General features: G+C 43.3%; 1 protein-coding gene across 9 annotated transcripts in view; it reads left to right on the top strand.

Moving 5' to 3' along the window:
• Window positions 1-15,495, top strand: part of BCAS3 (BCAS3 microtubule associated cell migration factor) — a 314,510-nt gene that overhangs the window by 77,699 nt on the left and 221,316 nt on the right. For all 9 annotated transcript variants that reach the window (XM_051809393.1, XM_051809391.1, XM_051809392.1 and 6 more), the window contains 2 exons: window positions 1,126-1,259; window positions 10,338-10,602. In XM_051809393.1, the coding sequence (XP_051665353.1) occupies window positions 1,126-1,259; window positions 10,338-10,602 (399 nt within the window). The remainder of the gene's footprint in view (window positions 1-1,125; window positions 1,260-10,337; window positions 10,603-15,495) is intronic.

Raw genomic sequence — 15,495 nt, 5'->3', positions numbered from 1 at the left:
ACATGGAGATAAGGTTCTCTTCCTAAAGGATGAAAGATTTCAGTTTTGCCTTATGTGGAGAATCATCACAACAGAGCTATGTGGGAATTCCTGGGCTCCCTTAACAGATGGGTTCCTTGAAAACTACTTAGAATGTCACTGTTAAACTGCTAAAACCACTTTGTATCTGACAGAAATTAAATGCCAGAGGATTACTTTGGGTTGATAACTTATTAGATTTCATTGATAAGCATGGTACTATGGACATTTCTATACAGAAAAATGAATCTGAGGTTTGCTACCATAGCTCTGTGTTCTGCCAGGATGCTGCACTTCTCTTATATGTACAAAAATACCTAATTTTTGGTTTAAAATCATGCACTTTTATGGCAAATCGACTTCAAATATGTTTATAAATGTTTAAAAACTGAATTATGGACTGACTCATAGTGGGAGAAAAAAGTAAGTAACAAACACAAGTTATTGTGATTTTGCTGATCTTTTAATGGAATCATTTCAGTACCTCCACCAGTGACCTGTTTTCAATGAAGTTAATACCTAATTTAGTATTTCACTTGAAAGCTCTCAACTCTGATTTGCTGCCTTTCACCAATAAATCAGTTTCTTTCATTTATAAGAAAGATGCTTCTTCAAGATTGGTTTGGTCTGGGTTGTTTTGGTTGGGTTTTGAAAATGTCTCTTCTTCCAGGAATTGTTGTTGTGGAGACATCAATCTTGCCTAGGGAAGAGCATTTTGGGGTTTTGCTGTAACATCCATCATTTCAATGCTTCATATTGGTCACACAGTTCTCAAATTTAGTTAGAATATTCAGATTTTTCAGTTGTTTTTTTATGGATTTGTGTTGTAATACTATATGAATGCTTAATAAGATATTAAGTAGTAATACTGTGAATATGATTTCAGCTGAATTTCTGATTCATTTTTACAAGGTGAATCCCTTTCAATTCACTAATTTTCTGTGTCTGTTTTCTCCTGTTTCCAGAAACCCAAATGTAAGCCACACTTGCTTTTTTAGATAGACATTTTAAGCCTCTTCTTTTGCAGTGATTAATCTCTTGTGCTTTTGTGTTTCTTTTTCTTTTTTTTCTTTCTTTTTTTTTTTTTTTTTGTTTTTTTTTACCCAGGGATGTTGCTGGTCACCACTGACACGTTAGGCCATGATTTCCATGTTTTCCAAATCCTGACACATCCTTGGTCATCCTCACAAAGTGCCGTCCATCATTTGTACACACTTCACAGGGGAGAGACTGAAGCCAAAGTAAGTCCAACTCTTTTTGCTGCAGAATAATCCCCAGACACCTTATACATTCTGTGTATGTTGGCACTTTAATGTTTGTTTCAGCACACAAAGAGCCTTTCTTGTGTTCCAGCCACAGAAGGGATAAGAGCAGAGCGTTTAACCTGGACAAGAATAAATTCTTGCCCTTTGCAATGAGGTGCTGTCAGATTTATTCAGCTCTGGCACTGCCTCCAAAGGGCCCCGATTATTGGCTGTGTTTGCACTTAACCTTTTCTCATGTAACATGTTCAACATTTGTCTCGTGCCCGTGGAGCAACTGTCAGGCTCTGTGCTTGCCTTTGGTGGTAAAAGCCACAGACAGACAATTAAAGAGTTGAAGGGAAGGCTTAATCAGAGGGCTGCCATTAACTTCTCTCTGCGGTGATACGTGTCCGACTTCCCAGCTGAGAAATCCCACCCTGAAAGGTGGAACCCCGGGTTAGGATGTTAGCCAAGGGTGGGCAAGGCTGAGGTTTTAAACAGTGCTCAGTGAGGTGATTTTCTGGCAGGGTGGGGGACAGGGAGCTGCTCCTGCTGGCACTGCTGTGCTCTGCTCGAGCCCAGCGTCGCTCTCGGGCACCGAGAGGGCCCCACCTTCGTGGCACTGAGTAACTGCCGAGGAACCCGCTCTAAATACAGAAATAAAAATGTCACCACGGGCTAAGAAATGAGTATTGCACTCGCTGATGCAATTACACACTGCGAGCACAGGCTTGTGACAGCCTGGCAGATGTAAAGCAGTGTGACAGGGAGAGGCCTCGGGCGCTGTGATTATGACCCTGGCACTGGGAGCTGGGATTAGTGTGGTACCCTGATTATACTTCCTTCAAACCTCTTTTTTTTTTCCCTATGAGTTGTGCCATTTCCCTTCAATTTTTTGCCTCTGTAACAAGTAGAATCTGAAAACCTTGTTGCTTGTAGCAGTGGTTGATAATGTTTCAATCTGTGTGAATTTAATTTGCTGATGGTTTAAGTTAGGCTTTGCTGCTGCCGTTCTGAAAAAGTGTAATTACTGTTATAGGTAGTGGTTTGCTATAAGAAGGAATAACCCATCTGGAAAGTGAGAGGAAATTAGGAAAAAACTGTGCCTATGGGATAATATATATAGTACTAACAAGTAGTTTTTATAAATAATGCACAGAGCAATGAGATCTGTGTGTATACACACACTCTGTCATCTAATTGAGCCTGTTCTGTAATGTGTTTAATGTTTTAGAGTTATTTTTGTTCTCCTTTCATACAAAGACTCAATATTGAAAACCAAAGCACAGGACTCCAGTCACAAGGAACAAAGATGTTCTTCTGGTTTTTACAGCTGATAAATTTGTTTTCAAGGCACACATTGGAAACCAAACAGAACATGTCTTAGAGAAGAAACCCTTATTGATACCCGGGTTTTTGGGGTATAGTATTAGCATCTCTGTGAAAGCATTGCATTAAAATCCTCAGAATCAACATAGTAAAATTTTTTTCCTCGTTTGCCACACAGTTTCCATTTGGGATGTGAACAGTATGGCTTTTGGAATGGTGGAAAATAGGGAAAATTCTAACCAGTCTGAGGTGTGTTGGTGGGAGTTTCACAGCTCCCTGGATAATTAAACAATATTGCATTGGTACCTGTGATCCTCAATACACATAATTTAAAAGATTTGCAGAATGTGATGAATTGTTTTATTGTTTTCTTTTGGAATAGAAGTATTTGTAGCTGTTTAGTGAGAAGAGTAGTATGTGGTGCTGTTCTTTTGTTGTATAAATGTCATGTATGAGTAGCATTAGACACGAATTTTGGAGACTGTTCAGTGCAAAATCCTCAATGCAGATATTCTGTGGCCCACACTGGGAGCCTCTGTACCTCCTTTCTGGTTAGAACAGTGTTTATACATTTGCCACCAGACCTTTTTCCTTTTTTTTTCCCCCCCTGGTTTAAAGCTAACTGTGAATCAAGGCCAATGGTCTTAAAGGTCACCTTCTGCACTGGAGCTATAAAAAGTTCTAATTTGTGTTGATGGACATGAGTGATTATCAGTGTCAGAATTTGTTTAGCTAGTACCCATGATAAATTGGTTAAACATCATCATTATGCCCGTGTTATATGTGGGATTTTAATGTCCCTGCTGAAATCATCTGCTTTTGGACACGAGATTCTGGCCAGCAGAGCTTCACCCCACATTCCCAAAATCTCCTTCTTTCACAGGCTTTTTTTTTTTTTGCTTTGTCTCCATTAGTGTTTTTCTTGCTAATACTAATTACTGAGAATATAAGACCATTCAGTCTGTGGACAAAGAACTGGTACATGGGTGGTGTTTTTAGAACTCTCAGGTGGTTTTTCTGTGGCTGGGCCTGAGCTCTGGACACACAGAAGTTTCCACAGGGCATCACTGCTCCTGCACAAATGGACTTCACATGGAATGCACCTTGGGACTGATTTATCCAAGACGTGTTGGATCTGCAGTGTAACACAGGACAGACCATTTTCACTCTGGGAGCAGAAATTTGGGATCCAAGTTTATTGGTGTGAACTGCAATTTCCCCTGGTTTGGAATCCCAGCCCTGGAATATCCCTGTTTGCAGGGCTGCAGAATTCCTGGTCTCTGTTTTACCTTGGCTTTGGTGGTTGGAGGACAGAGCAGGAGCTTGTACTTCTCATGTGTCTCCTAAGAGGAAGTGGCAGGAAGTCCCCTCTGTCATTCCTAAACTGAAGCATCCTAAGTGGATTAAGTTGCCCACTTAATGTGCATTAAAGGAAAAGAAGCAAGTGTTGTGACTTAATAAGGGTGTTTTCTGATCAGGTACTGCAGTCAAGCAGTGTCTCCATGTCACCCACATGTCAGCTGTCAGTGATCTTCATTTAAGGGGCCTGTCCCTGCCAGCCCACTTGGTGTCCTGGTGCTGAGGATGTTTAGGTACCATTCCTGGTGAGGTTGGGTTTCTGAGCTTCCCCTCTCCTTGACACAAATTCAGGGTGAGCAGCAGCATTATTCCTGTCTCTCCAGAACTGCTGTTCCTAACACGGCTTTCCTTTTCTCCTCCTGGGTGCCTTGAATGATGAAACAGAGCATTATTGAGTTTTAAAGTGCTGTTATTGCAAATTGTGTTGCATTGGCTGACACTGAGCAGCAAATACAGGAAGAAGCCTTTTGTGCTGAATCAAACATTGGGTCGGGACTGTGAAGATCAGTCACTTCCTAGGAAAGCCACTTTCCTGTGACTGGGATGAAGATGGGGTAAGGTGGAAAGGGGAGCTCTGCCTCAGAAGGGAATTGCAGGGACAATGGCCATGGAAGGATGTGAAGAGCTCAGATGATTCACGATGCAAGTCCCGAGGTCACAACGCTCAAAGTCACTTTTCTGCAAACACAGACAGAAGTCACTGTTTTGGTTACATCAGATTAAGATCTGCTAGTCCTGAAGTGCCACTTACACTTTAGATTTTATTTTTTTTTCCCCTAAGAGGACAAAAAGCAGCATGTCTGAGGCACTGAATAACACCAGGAAGGTCCACTGCAAGTGCTGGTTGTATTTAACTGTGCCAGAGAGAGACCTGAAGCTCTCAGAGGATCCACATTTGGACAGTTCAGCTGCAAAGAGGAAAAATGTGCCAGTGTCTGTGGTGCATGGTTTGGTCAAGGATACCTTTTCTTGTCCTGCAGCTCTTGCACTGTGAGTCAACACTTCCCACACTCATGTTTTTCCCCAGGAGCATTCTGGAAGGCTTTTAATGAAGGTATAGCATGTTCTGAACTGAGGAAGCTCATTTGCTTGCAGATGAAAGTTAGAGCGTCACCTGATGATCCTTTGCCTTTGATCTGAAATCGTAAACAGAACAAACAAAATCCCTGAAAACACAATTATCTCAGCCCAGAACAAATAAACGCAGCCATAGCGTCAGCGGGCCCGTGGCCAGGGCCCTCCGTGACCTCCTGCACTGTCAGCCTGCTGCTGCTGCTGCTCTGGCTGACTTCAGTGGGCACAGGCAAACACAGGGAATGAGGAAAACATTCCAGCTCGGGCTGCCACGGAGCACGTGCCATTCCATGCTTTTCCAGGGAATGCAGGAATGTTCCTGTGATTCCACAGGGACCAGGCAAGGTTGTGTCGTGTCCCATGTCCGGGAGTGAAAGGTTGGAACAGCTCACAAACGTTTGGGGTGAACCTCCACGGCCAGGAGAAATTCCTTCCTGTCCTTTGACAGACAGCTGCAGTTATTGAAATAGTCTCTGGAAGAGAGACTTTCTAATTTCTAGGAAATAAGCCGGGGACAGGCTTGAAATAATAAAGATTGATTTTGGGAAGTTGATCAGTCTTGGATGAGAGCAGACACGAAGAAGCTGCTGCAATTAGAAGTAGCTTGAGTGCCTGGAGGAGCCAGAGCTCGGAGCAGTGGCCTTTGTAGTTTCAGTTATTAATAGGCAGCTCTGCTCTGGCTGGGGGACCCCACATGAGCATCTCCCTGTGCCCAGGGAGAAACTGGGATCTGAAATCAGTTTTGAGGACTTGGGGAGACAGAGTTGGGTCTGTGTGGGTCTGATAAATCTTATTGTGCAGTCCATGATTTTATTATTTTTTCATTTGTGTTCGTTGCTGCATCATTTCCTTAATTTTCTCGACCAAAAAAATTCACGTGCAGACCAGTTTTCTAATTTATTTCGACCCTTAGCTCCTCAGTGCTGCTGCTCTTTCTCATTGTTAATGATAGTGGTTTTTGCTTTCTGCCATCTCTCTGCACAGCATAATTAAATACTTAAGTCCAGTGCCTCAAATAACGGTGTGTTTTCTCTGTGACACGGCACAGTGAGCATGAACAGGTCAAGTTCCTGCCACAGCACTGCTGGTCCTTCTCCACTGTTGTTTCAATTAACTATCAAAGTTTAATTAAATGCAGTGAAGTGCACCAGAATATACAGATGGCAGCTGGTGGAACTCCCCACACCTGAAAAAGTGGCTGTAGGGGAAAAAAAAAAGAGCACTAGGAAGATCAAAATGTGCTTTATTTCTTTATTGGGAGCTCTGTTTTCTGACTGTTGCATGGTGCACGTGCATCAGGGGTGGATTTGCCTGGGAGGTGCTGGGACAGCCCAGGAAAGCTCCTTCTCCTTGCTAAGAAAAGAGGTGCCAGTACCTGTGTGAGGGTTCTGCTTCAGGTGGGGGAGGTTGGAGCAGATGACCCACTGTGGCCCCTTCCAACCTGCCCCACTGGGTGATTCTGTAATATCAGAAGTGATTTTTGATCTGTGCAGGCCTGAAAGCTGATCTCTGGGAGGGCTGTTGGCACTTGGTGTGTCCTTGTAGGACTCCATGGATTAAATTACCTGACTGTCTGGCTCGGGGCAGGCTCTGAACGGGGCAGCTACAGTGTAATTCAGTTTTGTAGAGGATTTGACATCATAGTGTTGGAAACAGGGAAATAGGATAGTGGAAGGTAGAAGGATAGAAGAGTGATTGCAGGAAAACAGGGGAGACAGGGAAGACATGGACCTGTTGGAGTGAGTCCAGAGGAGGCACTGAGATGATCAGAGGGCTGGAGCAGCTCTGCTGGGAGGAAAGGCTGAGGGAATTGGGATTGTTCAGCCTGGAGAAGAGAAGCTTTGGGATGACCTACTTACAGCTTTCCAGGACCTGAAGGGGCTGACAAGAAAGATGGAAGGAGACTATTTACAAGGGTCTGGAGTGACAGTGACACTGGGGAATGGCTTCCCACTGCCAGAGGGCAGGGTTAGATTGGATTTGGGGAAGAAATCCTTCCCTGTGAGGGTGGGGAGGCCCTGGCACAGGTTGCCCAGAGAAGCTGTGGCTGCCCCTGGATCCCTGGAAGTGTCCAAGGCCAGGTTGGACAGGGCTTGGAGCAACCTGGGCTAGTGGAAGGTGTCCCTGCCCTTGGCAGGGGGTGGAACTGGATGAGCTTTAAGGTCCCTTCCAACCCAAAACATTCTGGAATTCTTTGAAGAGAGGGGAAGACTGAAAAGAATTTACAGAGTTAGAAGTGAATTCTTTGGTGGAAAGGGTTGTGTGAAACAACTGGTGAAGGTGAGAGAAGTGGCAGAGCTGAAGGAAGCTGAGGGTGGGACTCTCAGGATCCTTGTTTAGGCACAGGAGAATTGGAGGATGCACCTTGTTGCCCTTATAGCATTCTGTGGTTGCCTTAAATGCATTCCTTTGGGCCAGAAGAGGCTTTTGTGCTTCTAATTAGGGCTTGAGGTATCCAGGGATTTCACTGAGACTTTTGGATATGTGGGAAATGTAGTGTGAAGCTTAAGGGACCAAACTGCTCCGAAGAAATGGCTGTAAAACTGGGAGAGGGCACTGATGTTCCCACGAAAGGATTTAGTGTTGCAACTGAAAATATCTTAAGGGTTCCCAAGTTATACAAAATCTCATGTCTGTAATTGCCTTTACTACCCCAGACAGGGGAGGATAGATAAAATTTTGAATTACAGGCGAGAGTATTAAATGTGATGTTGACCTTGAGCTATGGAATAAACTGTGCATCGTGAGAGATCTGGTGTACTTTGTGCTTTATTAACATGTGTCTGTAAACACTCTGGGGTCTTGATTGATCTTTGGTATCTAAACATTACATCACAATTAACAACAAATCCAGAAATATATTCTAAATACATGAAATAATAGTACATTAGCCTAAAGGACAGCAATAAATTGCAACGCTTAGCATAAACTTGAAAACCACTAATGGGCCACTGTGCAGCTTGTTTATACTCTGAGCAGTCAAGAACTCTGTGTAATGTACAGGAGCAGCGTGGTGGAAGATTTATGGGGTTTGTCATGGACACACAGAGCTGATTTTTTGATTTTTTGGAGTCATTTCTGAGCATTCTCCTCTCAACCTGGTCCACTGCCTTCTTCCAGGGCTGCTGGAAAGTTCCAGAGTCCTTCGCATGGCACAGGTGGATTTGGGCTGGTCTGACATGAACGTGTTTAATTCTGCCCTTGGCATTGGAAATATTCCCTGAATTACCTCCTGGAACTTCTGTGCTTCTCTTACTCCTGGTTTATCTGTGGAGGACAAACGAGGCCGTGTTTGACACCAGGAGGAGAGAGGTGGAATTCCTGCCTGTGTGACAGCAGCTTCCAGAGTCCTTTTTGTCACTGCTGAGGAGGGTTTCGTGGCCCTGTTCCTAAAAATCTTAATTCACTGCACACTCATCTGTCAACACTTTTTTCCCCAGTATTACTATTAAAAGCCTTGTACCTCTGTGTTTTCAGCAATCATGGCCACAATACCCTGACTGCACACCCCGAGGGCTGTTTGCAAGAGAGCATTTTGGGTTATGTAGTTCCACTCCTTCCTCCTGTAGATCAGGGATACTATTTCTGTGTCTAATGTTTACACTGAGAGAAAAAAAAACATCCTGTACTGATTGTTTCCCAGTTTCTTGGCTTGGGTTGTCGTGTGCCAGGGCTGGTGTGTGTAGTTTTTACAACAACATAACCCCAGGATGCCCACTGGAAGTATTGAAGTAGAAACACACACTTCTGTTGCATGGGATGGTGAGATGTCATTTTTTCCCTCTGTCATCTCACAGCTCTGTTGTGACTGAGGGTGGCAGTTTTTACACAACTCATAATATTTGGTTTTGACCAGGAGAATTTGCCCCTTTAAACAGAAATACCCTCGGTGCCATCATTTTTGGGGTTTCCTTTTTTGGCCCTCCTTAATCCCTGTGGGGTCTCTAACCCTTTTTTGAGCCATCTGTGAGGGTGAAGCACTTTCTGAGTAGACTCAGAGCTCTGAGTGCTGTGACTGTAGGTCAGGAAGAGCAGAATCCCTGATTTTGGGGGGCTGGTTGAGCTGTGAGGTTGGTGGATCCTTGGGGTCTGTCCCCAGGACTGAAGGAGCAGGTGTGCAGGGCTGGTTTTTGCTTTATCTGTGTAATGTCGATGAAGCATTTTGTGTCCCGACAGTCTGTCAGCCAAATATCTTGTCACAAGTCACAAGACCTAAATCCTTTTTTTATCTCCCAAGGCTTCGGGGGCTCCGTTGGAAACTTGCACTTTGATGAATACTTTGCTGCTTTTGTCTGGAATAGCTGGAGTGCATTTCTGGAATATTTGTCAAGATTTTATCAGTGTTTACTCCAATTTGAGTACCTAGTGTATTGTAAAACTGGCTTCAGTGAAATCTTGAAGAATTTTATGGAGTTTATGCTGTTTAATAATATAATGAGAACTAATCCTTCGTCTGTATGTTTGTTTGCTGTGGTAAATCCCACTTGCATGCTGGTTCTTTTTAGTCAGCTTTTACCTTTAAAAACAATTTTGGAAGAATTGGTTTAGGACTTTTTTTCTCTATGATAAATCATTTTAACCTCCACTACTTGTTTTCTTGAGTTGTCTGCCAGGACCGGGCTAGAAACAAACTTTAATCTCTCTTTTCAAGCATTCCTTCAGAAACAAGAATTTGCTTTCCATCAAAGCGTTGTGTAGAGCACACTTAAAAGAGAATTAAATCCTTCTGGACTTCGTATCTGAGATCTATGCAAGGAGTAACTGTAGTGGAAAATGTTTAACTGTATTTTTGTATTTGCTTCAAAACTGGCCATTTTAAGCTAAAATAAGACTTGTGCCAGGATTTGTCAAAGTCAGGCCCAGTGGTGAGATGTCTCTCTCTTCCTTCTCATCCCTCCTTTTCCCCCTTTTTGGGCAATCTCTACAAATTAAACAAACCAATACAAAACATGTAATTGAAATGATTTCCCAGCTCTTTTTAGAGCTTTGAGTTCTATTTGAAAATTCCACCAGGCTCTTGTGGCTTTCTGTGGCACTTTGCAGCGTGGTTTGTTTTCGTTAAGTTCGGGCCTGTTGAAAAGGAAAATCTCAGAAATCTTTTGAGAAGTGCCCAAAATTTGGCTGTGGGTGTTACACTGCTGCTCGTGTTCAATCATAGAGCTGATTTATATAAAATATGCTTTTCTGATTTATATAAAACATGCTTTTATTCCCTTTTCCAGTTAAGATTTGTGTTGGTTTAAGACGTGGCTGTTTCCCACGTCAGGGATGTGACCGCTGGTGACTCCATCCCGCTTCTCCCCTGTTTTCCAGGTCCAGGACATCTCCTTCAGCCACGACTGTCGCTGGGTGGTGGTCAGCACGCTGCGGGGCACTTCCCACGTTTTTCCCATCAATCCCTACGGGGGCCAGCCCTGTGTGAGGACACACATGTCCCCCCGGGTGGTGAATCGCATGAGCCGCTTCCAGAAGAGCGCGGGGCTGGAGGAGATCGAGCAGGAGCTCACGTCCAAGCAAGGGGGACGCTGCAGCCCCGTGCCAGGCCTGTCCAGCAGCCCCTCTGGCTCACCCCTCCACGGTAAATCCACTGCTTTCCTTTCTTCCCTCCCCCTCATATCATCAAGAATTCCTAAATAAGGTGCTGCGGGTTTTGTGCAAAAATATGTGATGTAAGCAGGTATTACAGGAATGAGCCAAGGTGGACATACCTCAGAAGGACAGTTCGAGTTTTGCAGCTCAAGTAAACGATGCTATCACAGATGTGTTAATGATTTCCACTCTAAACTGAAAGTTTGGGGGTCTTTAGGTCTCTAGTTTCATGTAGGTCAGTAATCTGGTCTGTATTCAAGTGCCATTACCTAAAATTCTCACTGCTCATCAGCCCCAGTGGTCATGAAGCACATCTGGATATCTGCAATAAATGCTGCTTGAGGAGAAATGTGGAAACCAGACAGTGGGAAGTTGATGGCACAGATTTTTGTCCACTTTTTTTTTGTGTGTGTGTGTGAGCAATGTGACAAATAATGTGCAAAGGGAAAACAGTCTGTAAGAATTGATCTGTCCATCCTGGTCCTGTGGTGGAGACACCCGAAGGATGTGAAGGGGAGCCTCAGAAATGTTCAAAAATCATCATTGCCACAGCTGCTTCAGTTTTGTCTTTGCCATTCTTTCTGCCTTTCTCTTTCATGAGGTCTGTGCTAGAAGCTGCTTTGTTTGGATTCAGGATTTGCTGCATCCTTGTGCCTCCTTTCCATTAAGAGTAAGTCACAACTTCCATGGAAGTGAAGTTTCAATAGCAGTTTGTTTGGGGTGCCCACCCTTTTCCAGTCTGAGAGTGTTCAAAATGGCCAAGGACAGTCCCTCTTCCCTAATTATGAGTAGGTCTCGTGCTTGTGAAAGCCCAACTCTGTGCTGGGCTCTCTGCTATAGAGAGAACCTTTGTGGGGATTCGGAATCAAAGGGACTGTTTTATGTCTTGGTGATTATTAAGGGAACCAGGCTTGTCTCAGAAGAAGCCTCTGTATTTTCTCCTTTCTTTGGACTTTTCTGAACAAAGGTTTGTGCATAGCTGTTCTGGAGCCCTGCTCTTCTGCCTGGAGCCACTGGAAGGCACCCAAAACGTGCTCTGAAGTTTCCTCCTCCTTGCAGACAGTTGTGTATCATCTACCAGTTTACTTTCTGTCCTTGCTGCAGAGCAGCTCAGCCTGTCAGGCCTGAGACAGGCTGGGGACTGCTAAAGCTTTGCCATGGCAAATCCCTTTTAACTGTTGACATCACACAGAAGAGAGGAAGGAACTATCAATTTGTGTAGCTTTCATCCAGCCAATTCTGTTTTCTGTCAAGGGGAGCTGCAGTAAGATGTTGCCTTTGCAGAGCTCTGAGGGGCATTTGAAGTTTTGAATAGATTTGACACTTCTTTCTGAAAGAAGGCTCAGCAGTTCCACCTCCCCCAGGATGCTCAGTGGTGGGCAGGTTGTGCGTGGCCGAGTCCCTGAGAGAAAGGGAGCAGCTTTCAGGGGAGTGTCCCAAGAGTTCTGAGACTTTGGTTGGCAAATGTCTGTCCCGAAAGATAATAAATCAGATTTCTTTCAAGATCTCTGCGCAGTCATCATGGCTTGGAAATGAGCTCTGTTTAAACAGTCAGCTCTGTTGGAGGGCTGCACGTGGGCACGGGCAGTTAAGGCAGGAAGGTAACTGTGGCTCCTGGAGGATTTCACACAGATTGTGCTCATCACTTCGATGAGGAAGGGCTTGGAGTTGGACACGAGCTAAGACCGTGTGCTGGTAACTCACAAACCTGCTTGTGAAAGTTTTCCAGGAGGAGTTTGCGGGGATCGTGTAGAGGAGTTAGCAGAGTTGTCTTAAAAAAATCTTAGGGGGGAAAAAAGAAAGATAAAATGGTTCCATTTTAAAAAAGTCCATTTGAGAAAACACTGTAATGTTTTCAGTAATTTTATTGCTGCTTTTTCATTTCAGTAATCTTTCAGTTTACCTGGCTGCAGGCAGGCAGGATATTGAACCCCATTATAGGCTTTTTATAAAAAGCCATTTATCATCAACTTGTTAAAAAAAAAACCAAAAACCTGAAGTTCCCAGCGACTTTCAGCAGAGGGATTGTATGTGTGTGTCTGTCTGTGTGTGTGGCAGCTGCATTAGCCAGAGACCGATGATTATTTTAATTTGTGAGCTAAGATGTGTTTACTCAGATTGTAACAGCTCCTTCCCATATTCTAATGTTAAATGATTGTTGTTTGGAGGAGTTAGGACAGTCTGGTGACAGGAGTGTAAGCCAGTACTCCAGAGAGGGAAGAGCAGTCCTGGGTTTTACTTTTAACTCGCTCTGCAACCCTTAGTAAATTTTATTGAGCTGATTCTGTCTATCAGTTTTGTGATGTGTGACAGCAGTAATAATCTGTGTGTTCCCCATGTGTGGAATTACTTTAATTTTGTAATTTTCTTCCAGAAGAATAACTGTTGCTTTCCTTAATCATCCCTCTAAATGCAGCTGATTATAATGGAAATAAAACCAAAGACCATGTCCTGAGAGCACCATTGCACTGGGACAAATTATTGATTAGGTGACTGATTCAGAGGAGATTGTGGCAAACTGGAAGATTTTTTTTTTGTGTCCTTTGCAATCCAGAAAACTTTAAATAAACCCCAATTTAAAAAAAAAAACCCTGCTGTTAATCCTCCTACTAATATTTCTTCTGCATTAAAATCTCATTGCTACAACCTTGTGCCAAGAGAACAGACTGCCACGCACAAAGCACTGGCTCCTTATCTTCTTTTTCTGATTAGCAATCGTAACTTATTGATGGCAATTTGTGATTAGCTTTTGTTCTGGTAAATATTTTCAGAGCTCGTGCTCTGTCATATTTTTCACCTCCCAGTTTCAAACCGAAGCTGTTTGTTGTGTGTATAGTAGCCAGGCAATCTATTTACATTTTGTCGGAGCACCCCAGGAACTGTTTACCCACACAACGTCAGCCCTTACTGGGGCTGGGGATGATTTCATTTCCAAATGAATCATAGCTGGGCTTTGTTCTTTTCAGCAGAATGAAGTAAACTGTTAAAGGGAGGATGATAAAGAGATATTTCCTTTGCACCTTTTACAGCCGACAGAGATTTTGTTTGGGCTGCTCTGTCTCTTACTCCAGCGACGTTGTATTTTTGTCATTCCTTTGGATTGCCAGAGTTGTCAGGAATATCTGAGTTGGGTTGGGATCCTTTTATGGGCTTTTACTATTATAAGACTGTTACGACATCACTTGGTTGTGGGGGTGAATATTGGGGTAGAATTTGGCCTTACATGACCTTTTTACTTGTATAAAATGGGGTTTATGGTTCTTACCTATCTCACAGGTATGATGTGGGGATTAAGGGATGAGTGGTAAAAACAAAACTATGTCCCTGGTCTCTCAAAAGTGTCCCTGGTCTCCTCAGGACACCTATATGGGAATAGAGCATTTAGGTGTTAAAAAGTAATGTTTTACTTGGAAGATTGAAAAATATATCTCTCTCAAAGTATTTTTATTCTGCAGATTAAAATTTACAGAGTGTTATTGTCATTACTTCTTGCACCACTAGTAAGTGAAATAAAGTCTCTGTAGCTCTGCTTGGAGTTTCTCTGTTGCTGGCTGCAGGGATTTCCAGTATCAGAACAAATAATAATAATTATTATTATTATACAGTAAGTTAAACACACATTCAACCTATATATCCACACCTACTAAAACCATTCCATAATAATATGATACTCTCTGTATTTGTCCTGCATTTTGCTGGGGATTGAAGTATTTATTTGGATGGCTTAATTTTGCCAAAAAACTGTTCATAGTACACCATGGGGTTTTTTCCAGATTTAATACCAATGCTGAGATGGAGTAGATAAATTTAGAATTGTGAAAAAACATGTTGTTGTGGACATAGTGCATTCAAGGCTTGTGTTTATCTCTTCATAAATATTTCAGTATGGCAAGTTTTTCATTGCAAAATCTCTTCTAATTTTAAAAATCAAAAGGTTTCGTCTCGCTTTTCCTTCATTTGTTACAATCACAACATGATTAAAATCCAGGCATAGAACTGGAAGTTCGATAAACATGCAGCCCTGAGATGCTTTAAATATTTTCACGTTACTTTTCACTATTTCCCAGAGTGAAACTCCTTTTACTAGAAGAATTCTTATGGGAAAGCAGAGTTGAAAGGACTGACATCATCAGCCCTTCCTGAAAAACAGATTGGTTTCCTTTAAGTAACACTCACTTAAGAAACCACCTATTTAGAGAGAGGCAGACAAAAATAGTTTCGAAGAAAATTAACTGTATAATAACTTAAAGCACCGGAGGGCAGTTCCTTCGCAGAGTTTAACTCCAAACGCTGCGAACACGAGCTGGAAACTGTTCTTTGAAAACTCTCTGTGGAGTTTAATTTTTCCCTTTGTGATCTGTAGCATCTAAAAGCGGTTTTTAGAAATGTGTAAAAGCAGTAAATCAAGCTGCAGCATCGGCCCGTAGCTTTAATGTAATTTTAACATTTGTATTTGCGTAGAATTGTTGTGCTGCTCCGCAGCATCGCACTCGGCTCTTCTTTATACAGATGTAATTTCACGTAGTTCTTTTTGCAGCTTCGGTTCAAAGCCTGAGCGCGCCTCTCTTCTTATTTCAAAGCTCGGTTTTAGTGACTGCTTTTAAGCTGATTGCACTAATTTCTCCTTAGAACACCGTTCAGCTGCATGAGTGTACCTAACCCTCTGCACGGACACGCGAAGCGCTCCGAGAAGACCCGAAGTCGAGCGCGTTCCCTCTGGCGGATCATTAATGTCGTTACTTATCGATTTCCGATGGGAAGCCGGTTATTTTTTAATCGATTTGCAGCTGGGGGCTCCCCGCGCTCCCTCGGTCCCCTCAGCGCTCCCGCCGGTGCCCGGTGCGGCCTGCAGGGGGCGCCGTCCTCCCGGGCATGGCGCCTC

The sequence above is a fragment of the Manacus candei genome, unplaced genomic scaffold, assembly GCF_025592945.1.
Source record: "Manacus candei isolate 608988 ecotype Guabito, Panama unplaced genomic scaffold, ASM2559294v1 h1tg000076l, whole genome shotgun sequence".
In the NCBI taxonomy this organism is placed as follows: Eukaryota; Metazoa; Chordata; class Aves; order Passeriformes; family Pipridae; genus Manacus; species Manacus candei.
This window is presented reverse-complemented; position numbering and strand designations above follow the sequence as displayed.